The 20,459-nt window shown below is 37.5% G+C and overlaps 2 protein-coding genes across 2 annotated transcripts in view; one reads left to right on the top strand and one right to left on the bottom strand.

Annotated features, from left to right (window-relative positions):
- TSPAN12 (tetraspanin 12) overlaps window positions 1-20,395 on the bottom strand; it is a 50,447-nt gene extending 30,052 nt beyond the window's left edge. The window contains exons 1-3 of the mRNA XM_085299719.1: window positions 20,243-20,395; window positions 5,285-5,367; window positions 4,483-4,618 (exon numbers count right to left, since the gene is read on the bottom strand). Of these exons, the coding sequence (XP_085155845.1) occupies window positions 4,483-4,618; window positions 5,285-5,367; window positions 20,243-20,308 (285 nt within the window). The 5' untranslated portion in view covers window positions 20,309-20,395. The remainder of the gene's footprint in view (window positions 1-4,482; window positions 4,619-5,284; window positions 5,368-20,242) is intronic.
- The window catches only part of ING3 (inhibitor of growth family member 3), a 425,405-nt gene that overhangs the window by 364,599 nt on the left and 40,347 nt on the right, over window positions 1-20,459 (top strand). The window lies entirely within an intron of this gene.

The raw sequence follows: 20,459 nt of genomic DNA, 5'->3' as shown, positions 1-20,459 counted from the left end.
AAACTAGAATCTTTCTTTAAGACAGATTACAATATAAGTACAGAAAAGAAGAAAGTAAGACTCCAGTAATCAACAAAACAATTACTCCAAAAAGATGATTTGAATGGTAAATATTAAGGAAAAGTCTTCCTCTGATACTTTGGGAAAAATATCATTTCTGAAAGTGTTTAAGCATATAGATAGAACTATTAAGTTCGTATAATTTTGCATTTTGTCAGATGCACTGAATTTGCCTGTTAAGCAGCTTCCTACTTAGGAGAAAATTATTGTAAACTAAACTTATTTGGGCAATACAACTTTATTTCAGAAACAACATCCTTTCTAAAGGCAATTTTCTAGATACAAAAGGCAGTTATGGATTGAATTTCTTCYGGGCTTCTGAGTAACTCTTCTCACTGCACATTAGAAGAACACAGGATAGAAGATTTTCATTTGACTAGGAAAACATAAAGTCATTTTTAAATGAGTTATAAATTATTTCAGAAGAAACTGCRAGGACTAAAGAAATAATGTTACATTTACGTACCAAAGGGCATCTCACAACTTATTTTAATAAGCAAAACACTGACAAAATGAGACCTAAGATCCCAGTGTGATTTTTTAGCCTTTTTTTTTTCTTAATCTGGTCTAATACAGTTCAATTCAGCTCTAAATCTTCAATCAACAACTTTTCACTGTACGCTATCTCACATTATACAATAAATGCATGGCTGGAATTCTCATGTAAGTCATATCCAGCTAAAGGCATGCTGAATTCTTCAGGAATCATGCTCTCTGCAGATACTCTATTTAAGAAACCTCTCAGGTATTCTCCTCTGAAATGGGACATATGTCACTGGTGGCAGCACAGGTTTGCAAGTGGAGAATGTGCTTTCTAGTAAGGTCTTGAGAGCCCATGTCTGGCATGCAGAGTCATGCGGTTGGAAAGAGACCATATTGCTGCACTACGAAAAGACATGAGATACGGCCTTAGCTGTAGAAGAACATAAGGCAGCAGCCAACTGTGAAATTCTCACGCTCAACCTGCAACATGTAACAACTCTCAGGCACTCTCTTCACAAAATTACTAATTCTACAACTAAATGCTACATTTAAACCTCAAGAAGTAAGAATTACACAAGTTGTATTTTATACTTCTAAATCAAAAATACTTAATACCACATTTTTTACATTAAAGAGTCATACTATGAAAAATTGTATTTTTAATTCACCATGTTTCGCTCTAGAGGATCAGTACAGCAAGCTGTAGAAATTCTGGATGTTAATTATTATGATGGGAGGGAAAAAAAAAAGTCATTTATCATATAGATAACAATCAAACCTACCTATCTCAGAGGATTCATCCTAATACTTAAAGCAGTCAACACTGAGGGGAAAAAAAAACAAAAAACAAAAAACAACAAAACACCAGCAAGATAGCTTCACACCATTTTTTTTTAAAAAAATCTGCACCTGAAAGTCACTTCTACATGAGTACTTTAGTCATTTGCAACACACACACACACACACACACACACACACACACAAATCCCTTGTAGATACTCATAGTACATACAGGTTCTTTATTCTTGAAGCATTTTGAATTCAATATTGCAACTGTAAAAATGCTAGTTCTACAAATAATCCAGAGTATACATTTCAGAAGACTGAATACATATATTACACGCACACATACACAGAGCAAGATTACTACACACAGTCRGAGATTGAGCCGGTACAGATGCACGAAATTTCATTTAACTAATTTGAAACTTTCACAGTTGGTCAAATGACCACATATAAGCAATAGAAGGTGATATATTATTGTCTTCTCATGGTTATACTTTGTCACTATTAAACAGAGTAAGCACATTCAATTCACATTTAGGTCAATATGAAGCTGAAAAGTTCTAAGCATTTAACTGCAAGGTGAAATTTCAAAAACAGATTAATATATGTATTCAGTTGTATTAAAAATATGTGACATTATGATATATACATCTTATGGTCCTTATGTTTTATTAGATCTTCTGAAAATCTAAGTCAAATAACAACACTGAATTAGTATGCTGTCAGGAACATCAAGATTTGGTTCCAAATATCTGTGGATGTAGTCATTATAGCTGTTCCTGTATTTCAACAGGAAAAGTAAAATCATGATTGAGGAAGCTGTTAATGTTTTACATGAAGGTTCTTTTCTTTTCTTTTAGTTTATATTGTTTTACAAAGGCTCATTCTGTTGAACCATCACTTCTCTGATTAGTCTGATGAATGAAGCATTGACTTATGTCTGCATATTTCTACAGTGTAACAGGATTGTACTCATTTAACAATTAATCAAAGACAGTGACACACTTAGAAAGATATCATTTAGGTTTTGCTTATCAGTTTGGTTAGCAAGAGCAAATTCTCAGGCTCCCGAGAATGAAATATTGCAAGCTAAACTATAAAAATGACTTGTCTTGATTTAGGGTAATTTGACTGCTTCAACACACATTAAATAAACTTACTTCCAGATGCATTAAAAGCTATAAATGATTTCTTCTTTTCACTAGCAGTTTATTTAAACTGAAGGCCAACAATGTTTAACTTTTCTTATTCTTTTTCAGTTAGTTATGATATTTCTTTTAAAGGTTTATACTAAAAACTATAACTTACATTTGTTTTCCGTTAATACGTAATATTGGTCAACATCATGTAGTTGCTTTTGCCTTTTAATTCACTTTAAAAATTATCACCACCATAAAATCAAAAACACTATGAAAATAAGATTATAACCTTACAATAAAAACTAAGGGCTTCACAATATCTTTAACATCTTTTAATAGATTCATTATTTACACAAACTAATTTACAAGGCCCTTTTCTTTTAAAATATGTAAATAACATTATTAGATAAATAATTACATAGTATGAAATTGAAGTAATCCGTTATTTTCATGCAAATACTCATATCTATGTAACATCTTAGAACTTGCTCCCGCTAACTGTAATATTGCAAATTTAAGCCCCAGAAACAAAAAAAGCATGACTTGTATTACTATATTCGTGTTTAAATTAGATTTTTTCCTTTATTAATTGCCTACATTAGTTATATAACTCTGAAACTATAATCTTCATATTGTACTGTATGCTTAACAAATATTCAAAAGGAGAAACAGCATTTGCTGTCTTGCAATTAGAGAACACTTGTAACTACAGACCTTCAACTGGAWGTCTCAAATAAAGCTTAGTCCAGCCTTCTCAAGAAAGCCATTTTAATACAAAGCCTTGGTACATTTTTCTAACTATTCTAGCAGCAATTAGAACAATTTCTATTAGATAAAAAAAAAAAGGGGGGGGGAGTTGCATAAGTTTCAGACAACTTCTCACTTTCTCACTTTTATTGTCATCTTGTGTAAAACTTGTGGATCTCATGTAGTTTAGATGCACAGTAAACCACAACAGTAGACTCTCTGGGAGAGCCCAGCATACACTGTGGTGAAAAAACAGCATGATCTCAACTATTCCTGTAAAAGGCTCCACCTGGATAATCTCAGGAATTAAAGGATTTTACCTGTCCACTTTCTCCTGCTGGAATTATGGTATTCATAAATCTGATAAACCTCTCTCACATGCATTGCTCCCACGCTCTCAGGCTTAAACACTGCTTGGAATCCCACTAATACCCACATTAAAAGACTGAAGCCCAACTCTGTTAAGGGCTACCAGACAAGATTTCTTAGAAGCATATGGGTACACAGTACTCCTCAATTTTCTGCCAAAAGCTTAAATATTTTTTAAAACATAAAATCTACAAAATCTCTGCTAGCATTTTACTGTCCTCAAACTCACTGCATTCCAGATGATGTTAAAGGCATTTGGCTCCCTGGACAGTCCAAGCCTCAACACATTTAAACTGTGCATACAGTCTAATGGAAGAGAAGCTATTGCCCTTTTAACTGCTGTTGGCTTAGTTAYGCAGCCTGCAACTGAAGAAGAAAGCTGGCTACTTGAAATTGATTTTTAAAGTTGCTTACAACAAATTGAAACTGCAAAATTCCAGATTCAAGTAAGAGAACAGAAAGACTAATTCTGAATATGTTCAGAAGGTTTATCAGCTACAAATGCTGTTACTTTACACCTGTAATTGACAGTATGGATAAAGCAAAGTCTGGGTTATCTACCTATTTAACAGCCAAGACTCAGGACAGTTGCATAAGTTTTATTTCAGAGCTCATCTTCCTATAATTATTAGTACTTAAGAGTTTGAGGTCTTTTGCTTTAGCAATTCGTCAACTACTAAACAAACTAGACTTTCCACAGATGAGACATTGCTTGTCTTTCAGTCATAACATAATGCATTCTAGACGATAAATTCTTTCCCACTGTATACTTTGCAACCGTTAACAACAAAATGATTAAAAAAACCCACAGTATTTATGTAGTGCCAGTGTACTGAATTTTTCTTTCATTGTTTAAGTAACRCAGAAGTTAGGTGTTTTTAGAGATTACGAAACATACCCAGACAAGAAGCAACAGATTTCTTTTCACTGTCCCGCAGTAGCCCAACATCCCAACTATGATAAGGAAACAGCAAACAGCAATCATGACTGGATGGACCACAGGAAAATATGTCAAAATGACAGCCTCCTCTACCCTGAAGCAAATCAAAACCAGAATCAAAAAATTACGATCACACAGAAAAATTATACAGTAGAAAAAAAATGCAGTGTAGTCATTAAAATTGGTAGATCACTGGAYGTACTGCATAAGTTTCACAGAAATCACTTCTACATGGGTTTAAAGTCAAATGCTGGTTTTGGGTAGCATAAGGCAAAGCATAGCCTGAAATCTCTTTGGGGCAAAGGCAATCTTCCTGTCCTTCAGTTATACAGTATGGAGCACAATGAGGCTCTGTTCCATGACTAGAGCTCCTAAAAGCACTGCAGCAATAAAACTCACAACGTTCTTAAATCTCTGGACTGAATGAAGTATTCAAAACTATAGAGTAATAATAGGATTACATATTGGCAAATGGCCAAAAATTGATCCCTCTCAGGACAGTCAGGCAACGGAATAAAACAAGATTAAATTAGTATGGCTTTCCCCTCTCTCTAATTTCAGCTGTTTCTACAGAGTGCAAAAACTGCAAAAAATATACCTTTTAACAAAATACTAATTAGAATAACTGAAGTATCATAACTCCATAACTGAAGGTATCATAACTCCAGAAACCTTAATTAATAAGCCTGCTACACACAATTAACTACATATACCATAATCATTCAGCTATGCAGATTAGTAGGTTTAAGGAAAGCCTTACCTTGTTTCTGCAGTTAAAGTGAGAACATTATTCAAGTAGTCTCTCATCCAAGCAGAAACACCTAATACACTGACGGACATCAACTAAAAAGAAAAGATGAAGTTACTTACCATGTATTTTAAAAATTTTGCAAGATCGTTCATCATTTAAACATAGGATAAATCATCAGTAACATCTGTCATACAATCATTTATCTGAAAAGAGTATTTTTCCCCAAAACTGTGCTTGTATATGCTTAGTGTTAGTTAGTTGCCCAAGTATTTGAGAAGCCAGTGACAATAATCTTCTCTTCCAATATGGGTAATTAATGCCTAGAATATTTTTTCTTCCCCCCAGTGGAGTGATATTGGTATTGTCTCAAYCCTTGCCACTGCACAACGTGGCACCAAAGCAATAGATGGAGGATTTACGCTACTAAGATCAGTGACCCCAGTAGAGCTCCCAGATCATATCCACCAGTTTGCATGAAACAGTGAAGTCATCCACAGGCACATGATCCATAAAGAAAAATCTGAAGCCAAATAAAGGATACAACAGTACCGATACATTGACACATAGGAGAGGAGGTAAATCCTGTGGTTAATTCCAGAGAATCAAATTCTCTCTTATTCTGATAAAGGCTGACTTTGTGGCCTTGAACATACCATGAACTCTGTGCCTCAGTTTCCTGAACTGTAAAATGACAACAAAACTCACTTCTCTTTTGACTTAKATTAAAAAGTCTAGCTCAGTAAAGTGTTCTGATGTCCAAATTCTGTGTATGTTAAAAATTTAGGTGCTCAGTCATATAGTACCATCGCTAACATTTGTCTAACTCCCAGGCACTTGAGATGCATAAAGCCGATACACTTTCATGAGTACTGTTCCTACAGCAAATAAAACCCTGAGAATGAGCCTACCTAAAACTGTCACCACCTTCATAGAGCTCAGTTTCTGTCACCTAATGCCTATCTTATACTTCAGCACACTTAGGAGCTTGAAGTAGAGGTTCTTGCCTCTAATTTTCTTGAGAAACCAAACCTGAATGGCATAGTTGGAACCCCTCTACCACAGGCTGGCAGCACTGGTTCTTGTGCTGTCCTGAAATCAGAGGTGCTACTACAGGACAAGGCATTCATGGTAATTATCAATGTCGGTAGTACAATTACAGGCCTGAGAACAGAGCTAGCAGCCAGTATTCCCTTCCTCCTGAAGCACACAACCGAAGCTGTCATCCCCCTGCACGCATTCCTGCTGGCCCTAAGAATACTGCACTTCCTCCTGCATATGCCAAATGGACAGAGTGCTGCTCTCCAGCACAGAAAGTGAGAGATGTAGGTTTGAACTCCTCACAGAGAAGGAGAGAACAATTAAAGTTTTCTACAAAATGGAGCAAAGTTAAGGTTACTAAATATCACCATCTATTTCCCAAACCATTTCAGAGAATACAGTTGGTTTATTATACCCAAAGGGAGAATTTAGACACAGAAGGCATGAATATCAGTTCTCTCACAGGCACTTAACTCTGAGCTGTAGTTGATGGGCTGAGCCTGGTAAACTCAGGATTTCAGAATTATTGTTTTCTTCAGCTTTTCCAGTTGACTAGTTCAGGGAGGGAGACATAAGCATACTGGTTCTCCCTAATACTATTCCTCTCATGTACTGTATAAAAGTATGCTAGGAAACATCTGCATTATACTAAGCTTCTTAAATCAATGAGAAACATGAGTCTCCTCTGCCAGAGTTGTCAGTCCAAAATTTACCCAAATTTTGCTTCTTCCATCTTTGTTCTGGAAGCAGGTACCTCCTGAACAGTGTTTCTACTATCTAAAGATCCAGAAAACTTAGACGAGTAGTAGCAGCTCCTTTGGGGAAGATTTTCATTATCCCTTCCTTAGTTTAATGGTATTAGTTAGCTTCCTACATGTTCCAATATTTCCCTAAAGTTCTTATGAAGAACTAGTTAAACCTGATTCAAAACCAACATATTAGAAAAATTCCTCTGTGTCCTTATTGGCATCTTGGAACGCTTTGCCTTTTCCTACAGCATGCTTTCAGCAGGCTATTTCTGCCTTTAAAATTTCATGAGAAGTCTCAGTGACTAATCTGCTACTTCTTTTCAAAATCCATGCATAAAATACAGAATGCTGCCTTGGTTCTGGGCAGTGCCAGTGAGAAGTCTGGGTGTTCAGTATGCCGCGTGCACACTCCTAAAAGTTACTGCACGCTACACTACTACTACACACATGAATGTCAGGGCACATGACGTGGGATCTGTTTTCATTGGTGAAACAGTAGGAGTAAAGTGCATTTGCTGTTCTATTTAACTGGTAATTCAGGAAGCTTCAGAAAAAAGTTATTTGTGTTTTTTTTAAAAAAAAACAACAACAACAACAACAAAAAAAACACTAATTCCCTCCTAGCCAAACTGATGAGTACTTTCACAGAAGAAAGCTTAAGACGTATGTTATGCAAGGAATAAAAAACATTTTTCTAACACAAAGAGAGGTATAAAATACTGCAARCATACAGACCACCATGGTCAAGAAGCTTTTTAATTCTTCACATCTCCCTACCTGTCCTGTTTATATACACAGAGAAAGTGCTGGCTATCATTTCCACTCTATTTATTTTATAGTAAATTATTTGAAGTTGAGATAAATCTGGCTTCCGTGCTTTACAGGACAGTCCTCAGAAAGAATACTGAGTCCAGTAAAACAAAAAAACACTCCTCGTCAACTTTTCCTGAAAGTCAGAAGGGCCTGCTGAGGTAGCAGTATCACAAATAAATTTTCACTTCCTAAACAAATTCTTTCTTCTGTGTTAAACTGGTAGACTGCCCAGCCCCAGCTCTCAGTCAGAAACTCACAGACTGTACTTGCTTTATTTCTGCACTGTGCACATAGCATTACATTCCCACAGAACAACGAGAGGTACTGGATATTTTGAAAGGAGGTAAGATATTGCTCCTTCAGAGAAGGTAAGATGCGGCAGGCAAGAGAGTCACTGCAAAGAGCCTAAAGCCTGCAGGTTATTCAGAAACCACAGTGAGATCAAGGAGCAGCAAGCCAAAACGCAGAGGGGACAGAAAACCCTCCTAGAGACCAAAAGAACTGAGCAGAGTTTCCTGCCACTGAGAGCCATTCAGTTGGCTAGAAGAAAGAAACAGCTTGAAAAGGCAAAGCAGGAAGGAGGAGAATTTTTATTTCTGCTCTGTCTTCCTAAGTTGCTTCTGGTTTTCTCTACCTAAATATGTATTTCTACTCAAATGAAACCTGCCTGTTTATGCTTAAAAGCCTCCCTCTCATCTCCTGACTGATGGGATGATCATAATATTTAGCAATAATGTAACTAACACTAAAACTATTTTAATTCATAAGARCATTCTATATGAAGAATAAGAATTCTGTATGAAAGGTCTCATATCTTACTCAAAATCCTTTTAGGCATCTATGTCCCCACAACTGTTTTCCTTCAGTTTAAGTAGTTAATGACCAATTATTACCATTTCTTGTGGGACATGCATTAAATGAAAGAAAAAAATCATTCTGGAACCATTGTCATAACCAGGCTACAGTTCACCTGCTCACCTATCCTGGACGTGCTCTGGATGATCTTGCCATAGTATCTCCTACACACARGAAAGTGATTTCTGCCAGGCTTACAATGCAAGTACAGTATCAACACAATAGCTAGCCCAGTATTACTCTAAAAGCACAAAAGTCCAATGCCTTTATCATGCTGTTACACAGATGTTAGACACGGATTTCCTGTGCAACCTTCTGACAACTGGAAAATTTTATGAGAGGTATCTTTGCACCTYAGTTTGAAAAAGAAGACTCTAAAAGTAAATCACTGTTCTGAATAACCTGAAAGCCAGAGTCCTGTAACACACCGGATTTACAAACATGAAGGTCAATAACAATGTCAGATGGGATAGCACAAAGACCTGGCTCAGAAAGAGTATACAAATACTGAAGAAGCTCTTATAAAAAGGAAAACTGCATATAACCTAGCAAATTTTGTAGCTTTTAGCCAGAAAAGGTAGTGCTGTGAAAAAAGTCACACACTCCCCTCTGATCAGCAAAAGTGAGCCTCTGGACAAGAAAACCATGAGGGATGAAGGGATGAAGGATATGTTTCCAACGCCAGTCTGCCCTGTGCAATGACCTATACTTATTTCAGTGACAAAAGACTGTTATTAAGCATTAGGTCTTATCCATCAAACTTGTCTTGTCTGCTCCCCYACTTCTTAGCCACAAGGGAATCATAACAAAAACAAGACATAAGCACACACAAATTTCACAGTCTCCTACTTCTGAGTCGAAATGCTGTTGAGCAGCATATGTCCTGCCCTGTAGAAACACTAAGTCTCCTCAAGCAGGAGCTGAAATCAAGGAACTCAAAGTGTTTGTCATTTTACAAYACCAAAGCCAAAGGCAAAACTTCAGCTTATCACTGGAACTACACTGACAGCAATACAATCCATCCAGTCCATGTGCTSAGAAGGCAATAATAACAATCTTCCAGAAGACCTTGGTGTGCATCCCAGCCTTACCAGCAAAGAGCACCTATATCTCTGCAATTCATTGCAAATTGATTTTCAAGGACTCATGGGAACAGGCAAGGTCCTGATTACAGTTTTTGTGGTTTGCTTGGAGGAAGGGCAAAAGGAAGCCTTAAAAATTGGCAGACACTACTTCAGCCATTGTTTCATGACTAACTTGCATGTAAGATATTGATCAGTTCGAAAGCTGCATCAAACAATACACTTCAATTTAGCTAGAAAAGGCACAAGTTTATGAAAAAATACCAAAGTGATTTTCACCACATTAACAGTTACATCAGCTCACTAAAAAGTCTGCATCCAAACCTCTCTCATGACACCCAGTCTGCTATGCTGTAAACATAGTATGACAGTAGGCAGTAAAACATTTTTGTTACAGATGGCTGCACAAGTCACTATGTGTTTCATTCTAAACCGTCACAATATGGTATATAACCATCAACATGAAACTGAAGAGTTTATAAAATTGCCTGCTCTCATATTCTATCTTAATTATATTTTCACCCTGATTAMACAAAGGTTATAATTTATATTTTTATACAAGCTCTCCAAAAACCACCATGTGTATCACATATTAACATATGCAACTTTCTCCATTGATTTATAGTCTCAGAAGACTTTAACTTCAAAACATGTTATAAATGTTATATCCAATGATGTACTCAAAATATTAGGAGTGGCCATTTCTAAGCACAGTTTAAATCATGCAGTAAAATGAAAATATCCACTTTTTTATTCATTAAGCATACATTTTAAGCCCTTGTTGTTACTCTCCTACTCAGTGTCTTTGAGGCCATACCAAAACTGCAAAATAAATCTGTATTTTCAATTAATAAATGACCATGAAYTTCTAAATTCAAGGAAGCAGGACTAACTGCTCTAGGTAACTGCATACCTGTTGTCATTCTCATCACCTTTCTTTATTTAAACATTCTAACACCTTCATTTTGCTCAAATCATTAAACCTGAGAAAGGATCAAAAATATGTCCCATATTAAAAATCATATGCATTTCTTTTTATCAAAATAAATGGGGTAAACAACCTCAGTTCACATTTTGATACCCCTACAAAATGCTGAATAGCAGCACCCAACAGCAACTTACTTTTCAGAAAAAGGCCTACAATTCCAATAAAATTGCTTTCAAGATATAGTAAAACTCATCATGAGAGAAGCTGTCAATGTACCCTTTAATTTTACTACAGAAATAGTCCTTGAGAAATGTTTCCTTCTAAAATTGATTTGGGTTACTTGATCTGTGACTTATCAAAAATAAAATTAAATAAATAAATCACTACAAGGTCATGAACAGAACATGTTGCAATGTTTTCACAATTAAATTCAATACCCAGATCCCTGAACAAACACAGATGACTCAGTTCACTGGACAAACACAGACAACTACATTTTTTTGCAAGAAAGGGGCATAAGGGCAGGGAAGAGATCTTGCTTTTCTGCACTGCCTGGTAAAAGCACACAAAAATTAAAAAAAAAAAAAAAAAAAAAAAAAAAAAAAAAAAAAGAAAAAAAAAGAAAGAAAAAAAAGAAGGAAAGAAAGAAAGAAATTCCCCTATTCCCCATTAATGCATCTTTTATTCTGAGGACATGCCAATACGTCCTTTTAGAATGTTCCTGTACAAGGTCATGCCGTAGTCTCCTCCCACTTACAAACAGCCCAGGCATGTACTTATTTGCACTTTGAATCCAGGTTTGCTTGCACAGCTGCAACTGAGTTAACAACCTGATCTGTGGCATAGGCTGGAACTTGCATATTTTGGCAACTAAGGCAAGTAAGACAACTGCCGGACCACTGACTAATGCATCACTCTCTTGCTTCTCCTGGGAAGCAAGCAAATTCTCCAATTATCGACCATACAAGCATCCTACAGCTCCATAAAAAGGACTGTGAAACGAGAACTCAAACAAGTAAACAGGTTTTAGGTACAGTTAATCTAACAGCAGGTTATTCTGAGTGTCAGACGAAGGTATTAATATCTGTTCTGGGTAGCATAAAAGCACATTAAAAAGAAAAGAGGGCAGAGAAACTGTACCTATGTCTGTACACATCCTCACTTTGATTCATTGTACTTCATGCATCTTCTTAGGTCACACTTCATGCCACTTTTCCTCAAAATGAGAAAGTAACCTTCTCATTGTAAAGGAATAATATCTTTGGAACGGCAAAGGGATGTGCTGCTGTTCGTGGGTAATTTGTAGCAATGAAGAGAATGAAAAGAACTCAAATGATAGAAATCAATAAGATATGCTTTCATAAATACACAAGATACTCTTAACTACATTTTAATGAAGTGCTTGCTTTTGTTCAGAAATGGTAGTCAAACTCTCTTGGATCCACAGATAGCAGGCAAATGACTATTAAATCCAACATACAGAACTGGAAGTCTGATGTAAGAGAACAGTACAGATTTTCTGTGACTGATAAGGCCTATATACCAATTTGTCAAAGGTACCTCATTCAATTTCCCTGTTTCACTTGCGAGAACCCATAAACACATGAAGATCACCAAAATTTAATTAAGTCATACATCCTTATAAAAACCACAAGAAATTGGCTGCACCCTGTATTTCGTAAAACAGCAAAAATTATTTAAAGTTTAGTATTATTCCTACGATCCATCTAGTATTTTCCCTATGCAAAATTTTCAAGGTACAGAAACAGTGTCTGTGGTTAGTGGAAAACTAGGGAAACATTTTCTACATAAAGAAATATTGATTGAAAGAAAGAAAATACCTACATTAGAGATGGATATTTCTAGTTCTGCTGGAGGTCATAGATTATTAGTATAAGCACCTGGTTTGAAATATGTTCTTTCCTTTGAGCTACTGGCTCAAACCTACTCAGTACTAATTTGTGCCTTTGACTTCCAAGTGGATACAATGAGTTCTACACTGCTAATTGTGAGAATTTTCCCCTAAATGCATGTGGTTTCACTAACTTCTGAATGCTAATTAAGGAGTATGTTATTATCACTTCTAAATTAAGTTTTTTGTTGTGGWTGTTGTTTTTTGGTTTTTTTGTTTGTGTGTTTTGTTTTGTTTTGTTTTTAATCCTAACCAGCATCATACTGAGCCTCTCTTCCTTTCAGGGCTGGTTTGCAGAGACTACTCTACTAGTTCACTCTTGGTATACCATCAGGAGTGACCCATATCACCCATGAAGATATGTGGGATGAAAGGTCCTGTAGAGGTAGATGCAAAATTAAGCTATGGCTGAACTTTGCTTTACTGTGTTAACTCATGGCCTGGTAATGTATTGCTTGTCTGCACCTTCCCTATTCAAACAATACACCTTCATAAACCCAACAGGACCATCAAGATCAGTCTCTTCTCTTCCCTAGCAGCCTCCTTTACTCTCCTCCACCTCAAATATATTCTTTACAGATCTTCCTCACAGAGACTAACATCTTATCGAAGGGAAAACAAAGGGATGTAAAAAAGAAACCTGTTCAGTYGCTTTTCTAGATTTCAAAGTTCCCAAAGCTAGCACTTGGTCCTCCTCTGATTTATAATCYGTACAGCTCCTTCCAAAGAGAATTTTGAATCTGAGTTAGGCTTTTGTGTGCTGCCATAGTGTAATGATGTTGCATAAATAATGCAGCCTACAGAAATCAAAAAGGAAAAGTTTTCTCAAGGTCAGTATTAAAAGCACTGCTAGTTCTTTAAAACTCCTCCTATAGCTTGCTCTGCTGAAAGCATTCCATTAAATGACACTGTATTCCCACAAAAGCTGGAGTTTCCTTCTTGTATAGCTTGTAGATATTTTCTTTATACAAGAGTACTAAGAAAAGCACATTTTAATTACTCATATCTCTACACTGTAGTAAGTATAGATATTTAAGTGTAGTACACTCTACTAAATGTAGAGTGTATTAGGCTAGGATAAGCTCCATGTTTACACTGCTACAAGTACCCAACCAGGCAATGTTCATTTCAATGTTCAATTGCCATTACTACTCATTTACATTCTTTTAAAATTTGGCCCTAACTCTATTAATCCCAGATATCCTCAAATCTCATTGATGTAGGCGACATTTGGAAAGCAGTAGGAATACAATCTCTACTCAAAATTTGCTTCCAAGTAAAAAAGGACTGACCGATTGCCAGGACACAATAAATATGGACAATGAAGCAGAAAGATTACAAGATACAATGCATATATTTAAGCTTGGAAAAAGAGGGAGATCTGCTGCTTCCAATCATCCTTAGTGCTTCGTTGTGCAATTCTAATATTCCCTTACTCTATTTTCACAGATGAAACATATATTCAAAACTAGAAGACTTAAAAGTGTGCAGAATGGCTCATAACAATGGGAAAAACTAACTGAAAGCTTCCTGTCTTTCATTTTAACTAATATTTTTCAGCAAACACAAATTTAAGATGTATGCAAAACAATTTCTCCTATCTGTCAGGAGCATTTACTAGCTGTGATCACATAATCCAAATTAGATGGTGCTGCTACATCCTAAAATCTAATGTGAAGGAAAGCTTATGCAACGCTCAACAGGAACAACATACCTCTAGGCACAAAAAAAACATCACAAGGTGAAGGATGAGGCAACATTCCTGGCTTGGCTTGAACATCCAGTAACACTGCAAATCATCTGTTAGGAGATGCTTAACACATATGGTACAGTCATCTGCAACTTACAGTCTTGATTTGCCCAATCCATTATGGTACAGTCATCCTCAATTACAAGGGATGTACAGGAGTAGCTGTTCCTCCTTTCCACATCACATGCTCACCAGCAACAAAATAAGCTGACTCAGTTTTCTGATGACAAAAAGCTACAYAGGCTTTTTTTGGCATGTTAATTATATTTTACTTTTTTAAAAAGAGTTGACAAAATAATTGTTCAGCTTTTCTTTGTATCACTACCTYGCTATTTTGACTATGATTTTTCACAGTAACGTGTGGACAAGCTGCCAAGAAAAGTAAAACAGGCCTGTGCCTCACAAAGCTATTCCTTTGCTTAACTTCCTACTATTGCAAGCAGTCAGGACATCAAATTTTTGTCACACTCAGCATTATTTTCTAGTTCATRTTCCAGAACACTTCTAAGGGCTACTGTCCCTTGATAAGCTCTTGTGTTATACCTGAGCCCTTATAACAGGTTGGCTGTGTTCTGTGGCTGGAYTCTTTCTGTAACACAAAGTTAAGGACTCCCTGGTATATACTGCTGCAAAGAACATATAAATAGGAAGGGACTGYAATGAAGATCGATTTGCAACACTGCAAAATGTGGTGAGGAAAAATTATATAAGGACAAGTTGTACGGTTTTTGAAATGAATGAGGATGCTCACATTAACTCCACGACTGTTACTGAGTTTGAACAGTGTTAGGGTCCTGCTGATAAGGAAAAGCCCCATCATAAGGAAAGATCTGGTAGTCTCAAATTGCATAAAATATGTTTATAGAGCTATCAAAATCAATCTTCTCCAAGTACAGACACACATGCTATCTAGARGTAGTAGAGAACAGTATTACCATTAAGAACAGAAAATCAGGAARCAGTAGGAGCTTGTCTTGTCTCAGGTACCACTGAGAAGATCTGCTGAAATACTGAGTCTTGACAAKAAAAATATTAAATCGTGTGTTTTCAGAACGTTCTTTTTCTTAGACTTTTCAGAATGCAGTATGCTGCAAATGGCTGTTTTACAGAAAATGAGACAACTGCAGAAAAAAAGTTGAGTCTCTCTCTCTCTTAAATTAGGTTAAGACATAATGCTCATCTCTGCATGCAGGCTTATGTCTGAATGATATTCCTTGTCTAGTGCACTGTCAAAAACTCATATGGACCCAAAAGACAGAGCAGTTTCTGAAACTGCAACTCCCACTGCTTTGAATAAGACATTTTCCAGTTCAATAAATACAAGGAAACAGCTTCCAGAAGGCCAACATCAGGTCTATACCATATTCGTTTCCTTAACCTACAAGAATTGGAGCACTGACAACAGTTTCATTCACATYTGAAAAGAAATTGTCTTTCAAGATCTTCTGCAGGTTGCAGTACCAGAAGTATCAATGCATTCACAAAACCTCTATTAAGGTTGCCCCAGACACTTTCTGAAGAAGTAAAATTTATTAGTCCATTATCAAAACAGGATGAACCACTAAAACACATACTTTTTCAGTTGATTGCTTATGGATTACGTGTAAGCAGCCTTCAGGCCAGAAACGCTTTTTAGCATAACAAACACCATTTCYCTCTCTCTCTCGCACACGCACTCCTACCATTCCACACCACAGCTCATTAGCTAAGCCCAGTAAAAACAGTTTCCGTCTTTCCAAAGACAAAGCCTGCAATTGTACACTTATGAGTAATATTCTGGAGAAGCTACAAGGATCACAGCATAGTGAGTGATAAACTTCTGTGCTTTCTTTGACACAGACAGCAGCCAAAATATGAAGACATCAGCATGTTATGGCAACCATCTGCATCTGAAGTTTTTCAGCCAGACTGATGGTCAGATTAGCCAGTTTATTTTAACACCTTCTTAAGGAGCTTCATGTGCACTAGTCTGCCCTCATCAGGTAGGTAATGAAAAATGCTGGAATCTCATTATACACATGCTGGAACAGTTGCATATATGACACACTTGAAACTGTTAAATATGCCCCCTTTGAAACTAGATAATCAGCCTGTACCACAYACAGTGGTTACAGATTTTCTCACAGTTTTTGTCAGGGCTTCAAAAGTAAAGAGTTCAGCAGACTTGAGGCTGTTTTTTTTTCAGTTTAAAGGAGAAAACAATCCTCTGTGCAATATGCAATTAGATGGATCAGAGCTACCAGTGGACAACACTACAATGACATACGCAGAGAATGTCCTCCTAGTCTGGCTAGGATTCTCCAGTCATGATTTAAAAAAGCCAACATATTTTTTTTTTAAGTTGATTGCTTATAGATTACATGTAAACAGCGTTCAGACCAGAAACCTCAAAAAGCATAGCAAAACTAGCCAAAAAAGATGTTCATATATCTTCAATGTTTTCAGTCAAGCGCTGATAACTGACATAGCAGTCAGCCACATTATCAACAGATCTGAATGTCGGGAGGCAAGATCCTTTTGAATGAAAGKGAGCAGGAGAAAGGGGAAAACCCTGCAAGAATAAGCTTTAAGAGAATTAAATGTACACATTCTAAAYTGTGAGGTTTGTATCCACACTAGAATCATACAGACATTGCTCTAATGTATTTTAGGTATGCTGCTGTCGTGTTTTATCTGCTAAGGCAGAACCTACCATATTCACAGCTCATGARGAATGTGGCTGCACATTTTCAAGTGGCTGATCTAATCTAAACTTCCTGCCATCCAGTCCATAATCTGAGCTGGTATTTATCAAAGTAAGTGCTAACATAAGCAAAAGGGAAGCTAAAGCTTTCCAAATGGGAGGAAGAGCAAATGCAAGGGTAAAATGCAGTTTCCTGTATCCCCATACCAGTGGGCAACCACCTGTTATCGGGGGAATATTTCACAAGAACATTCTGGCTAGTGAGGTAATAATCTTATATTCAGAAAAGTCAATGGTGAAACCCCCACTGATCCCAACAGGAGAAGGTTCAAACTCTGAGAGAGAATGAGACATGGGAGATTTCATAGAATGATACATCTTACAATAAGCAACTAGTACCAGGTTTGTCTTTAGTTGTGAAATACACATCCGAACAGGACCAGATAAGAAATGGATTAAGGTATTACACACACACTCCTCCAAAGAAATCTGATTAAATTTTAATACACTTAGCTGCCCACCCACCATTCATCCTGCTTCTTACCAAACAGTTCCAACAGACTCACGTTCCTTTTTTTTTTCAAGCTACTGAATAGTTGCACTCGTCTGCTTTTTAAAATTATCAACTCCAAATGGATTGGCCAGTTTTTCTGTTTTAGTTCCACCTCCTTTAATTATTTATAGTGTGGAAGACAGCATTATTTTCTGCAACATCCCTGGTATAACTCATCTGCTGACACTGGCAGCACTTATTATTTAATTACATATTTTTTTTTAATTATACTTGCTTTGAAGATGAGAGTGAGAAGTATCGTCTTCTTCCCTAGGACTTGTTTTTATACCATGTTAAATTCAAAATATTCCCTTTCCTATACATACAACTAAGAAAGGTTACACTTCCTAGTTAAGTGAGTTACAGGACATCATTATTTAAAGATCAAAAAATTCTGAAGAATAAATAATAATTTCTAGACATTAATGCTTTAAATAAAATCTTGAAAACATGAATTAAAACGGACGAAGCAACCGCATCACCGCATTATGGATATATAAACTGCCTACTGTTGTTTTACTACCAAGCTCACAGTTCTCTACAGCTACAYGTTTTAGATCTGCAACAGAAATACAAGCTGAATAATGAAAAGTCAGAAAGAAGAATCTGACATGGAAAGGAACTTAAAATTCTAGTAAAGGCAGCAAACATTTAAATCATCTGAGTGAAACAACACATGCCTCTCCTAGCTCCACTTGTGTTTCTGACACGTTTTCTTCTTTACGTCTGCTCCCTACTTACTGCCTCTTCCCTTATCCAGCCTTAACCTCCTTAAATTTATGATCCACATCCAGTCTTTGTCTCCCTAGAGAGGAACTGGGATACAACCCACTAGTCCCTTCCAAAGATAAGAGCAGAATTTCCTACAAAAGCAGAGAAGTTCAGGACTGACAAACAGAGCACTCTGTTCAAGAGTCAAGGCCCTCATCACCACACAATAGATCAAGTGACACAGTGTCACTCGAGGGGGTATAACCTTGCTATGTTTAACTTGGGTACCACTTAAATAGCTGCAGCAGCTATGGAAAGCTGCCACCGAATAATAAATTTGATGGAACACAGAAAGCATCAGGCAGGGAGGGAAACGGAGGAGATGAGCGGACAAGTTTGAGGGAACAAAGGCGGTGGTGAGTTAAGATGTCAGTGCAGACAGATGAGAACGGCTCATGGCAGAAATCAGGGGAAATCCAGAGGAATGTGGAGAACAAGAGTGGCAGGACAGGGTGTTTTCACCCATGTGGACATCCATTCACTGTATTACAATAGCACATGAGCAAAAGTCAGAAGCTGGGCCCAGATCAGATGAATCCTGGTAAACTTCCATCTTAATCAAAAGAAAAATATGGGCCCTTGGATTTTGTAAACTATCCAGTGAAATCTGCATATGATGTGATAAATAATTCCACATCCTTCTAAATAACAGAAGATTTTTCTCATCAGCTGTCACAGGACTTTATTCCTTATCAAACAGCTAACAAAACACTGCAGAAATAAAATACTTCTTGAGATATTTTACATCTCTGCTAAACACAACATATGAAGTTACATACATTCAGCAGAATCTCTCCCAGATCTGAGATCACTTTACATTATACAGAAAGTACTGTTTTGCACCAAGGGCTGTTTAACAGTTTTCCTCTCTCATTCAAAAAAAAAAAAAAAAAAAAAAAAAAAAAAAAAAGAGGGAGGGGGAGATCTCCACCTTCATGTGATATTCATTCATTCACAGTATTCATGCGATTTCAACTTAATCCCATTATAAATTATTCTTGGTCCAGACCATGTGCGCTCCACACAACATGCCCAGCAGGTCTACAGCACCTAACAGGTCAGCAGCTGTGAAAGGGTATGGCACGGCATGCCCGTTACTCATTCATTCTCCTATACTTGTCCAACATAAACCTCARTTATATGGGTGAAGCAGATTTCATTTGGTGCAAGTGACTGAAAGCTGAGGAATCTCCATGTGTCTGGAGCAGTGAAAGTTTAGGAGCCAGTGGTGATCACACCCATTTCTACTAGAGAGCCTGAAACTCTGCTGCTATAAATACAGCTTTGACTTAAATGCTGAAACAAAAAGAAATTACAGGCCTCATCGGAACCAGTTAGAATGTAGTCACTAAACACACTAGAAAGACTTTGGGTAAAGCCTTTACGGAGTAACCAACGCTCAGATACCTGCGAGAGCTCAGAGTTCAGTTCAGGTTATGTGACGCTTTGAAATGCATTGAGTGAAGAAGCCACAACGCCCTGGAAAATTTCCCTCCCTACACACTTGCGTGCATTATAGCTGCACAAGTTCAAAGGCATATTTGTAACACTTAGTTAATATCAAATCTAATTATACTTGCAACTATTTTCCAAAGTTTTTTTTTTTTTTTTAAATGATCCTCATTCCATGACGAGAACCCTCTGGCACGTGGCGTACATCAAAGGCACAGCAGTGGGCAACTTTTCCTCCTTCAGCAAGCGCAGAATGCAGTGCCGTCACCCAGCTAACGCTCAGCTGCACCCTTCGGCGCGTTATCTAGCGGCAGGGGCCGTAACCCGAGCCGGCAGGTTGCCACCTGCTCGGGCGGGGGGGACCCGCTTCGCTGGACTCACCCAGAAGAGGAGGTTGAGGGCGTAGAGCAGGCAGCGCAGGCACTTCACCGAGTCCTCCCTGGCCATGGCGAGCCCCGGCCGCAGACAGCCCCATCCTCTCACCACATCCTCCCTCCCGAGGCCAGGCCGCCAGCGCCCTGCAGGGAAAGGCGAGCGGCGAGGCGCGGCCGTCCCCTGGCCGCCGCGCAGGTGGGGGCACAGCCCGCGCGGCCCCGGG

This window comes from Rhea americana, unplaced genomic scaffold (genome assembly GCF_003343005.1).
Source record: "Rhea americana isolate MKP2758 unplaced genomic scaffold, rheAme1 scaffold_152, whole genome shotgun sequence".
Lineage (NCBI taxonomy): Eukaryota > Metazoa > Chordata > Aves > Rheiformes > Rheidae > Rhea > Rhea americana.
This window is presented reverse-complemented; position numbering and strand designations above follow the sequence as displayed.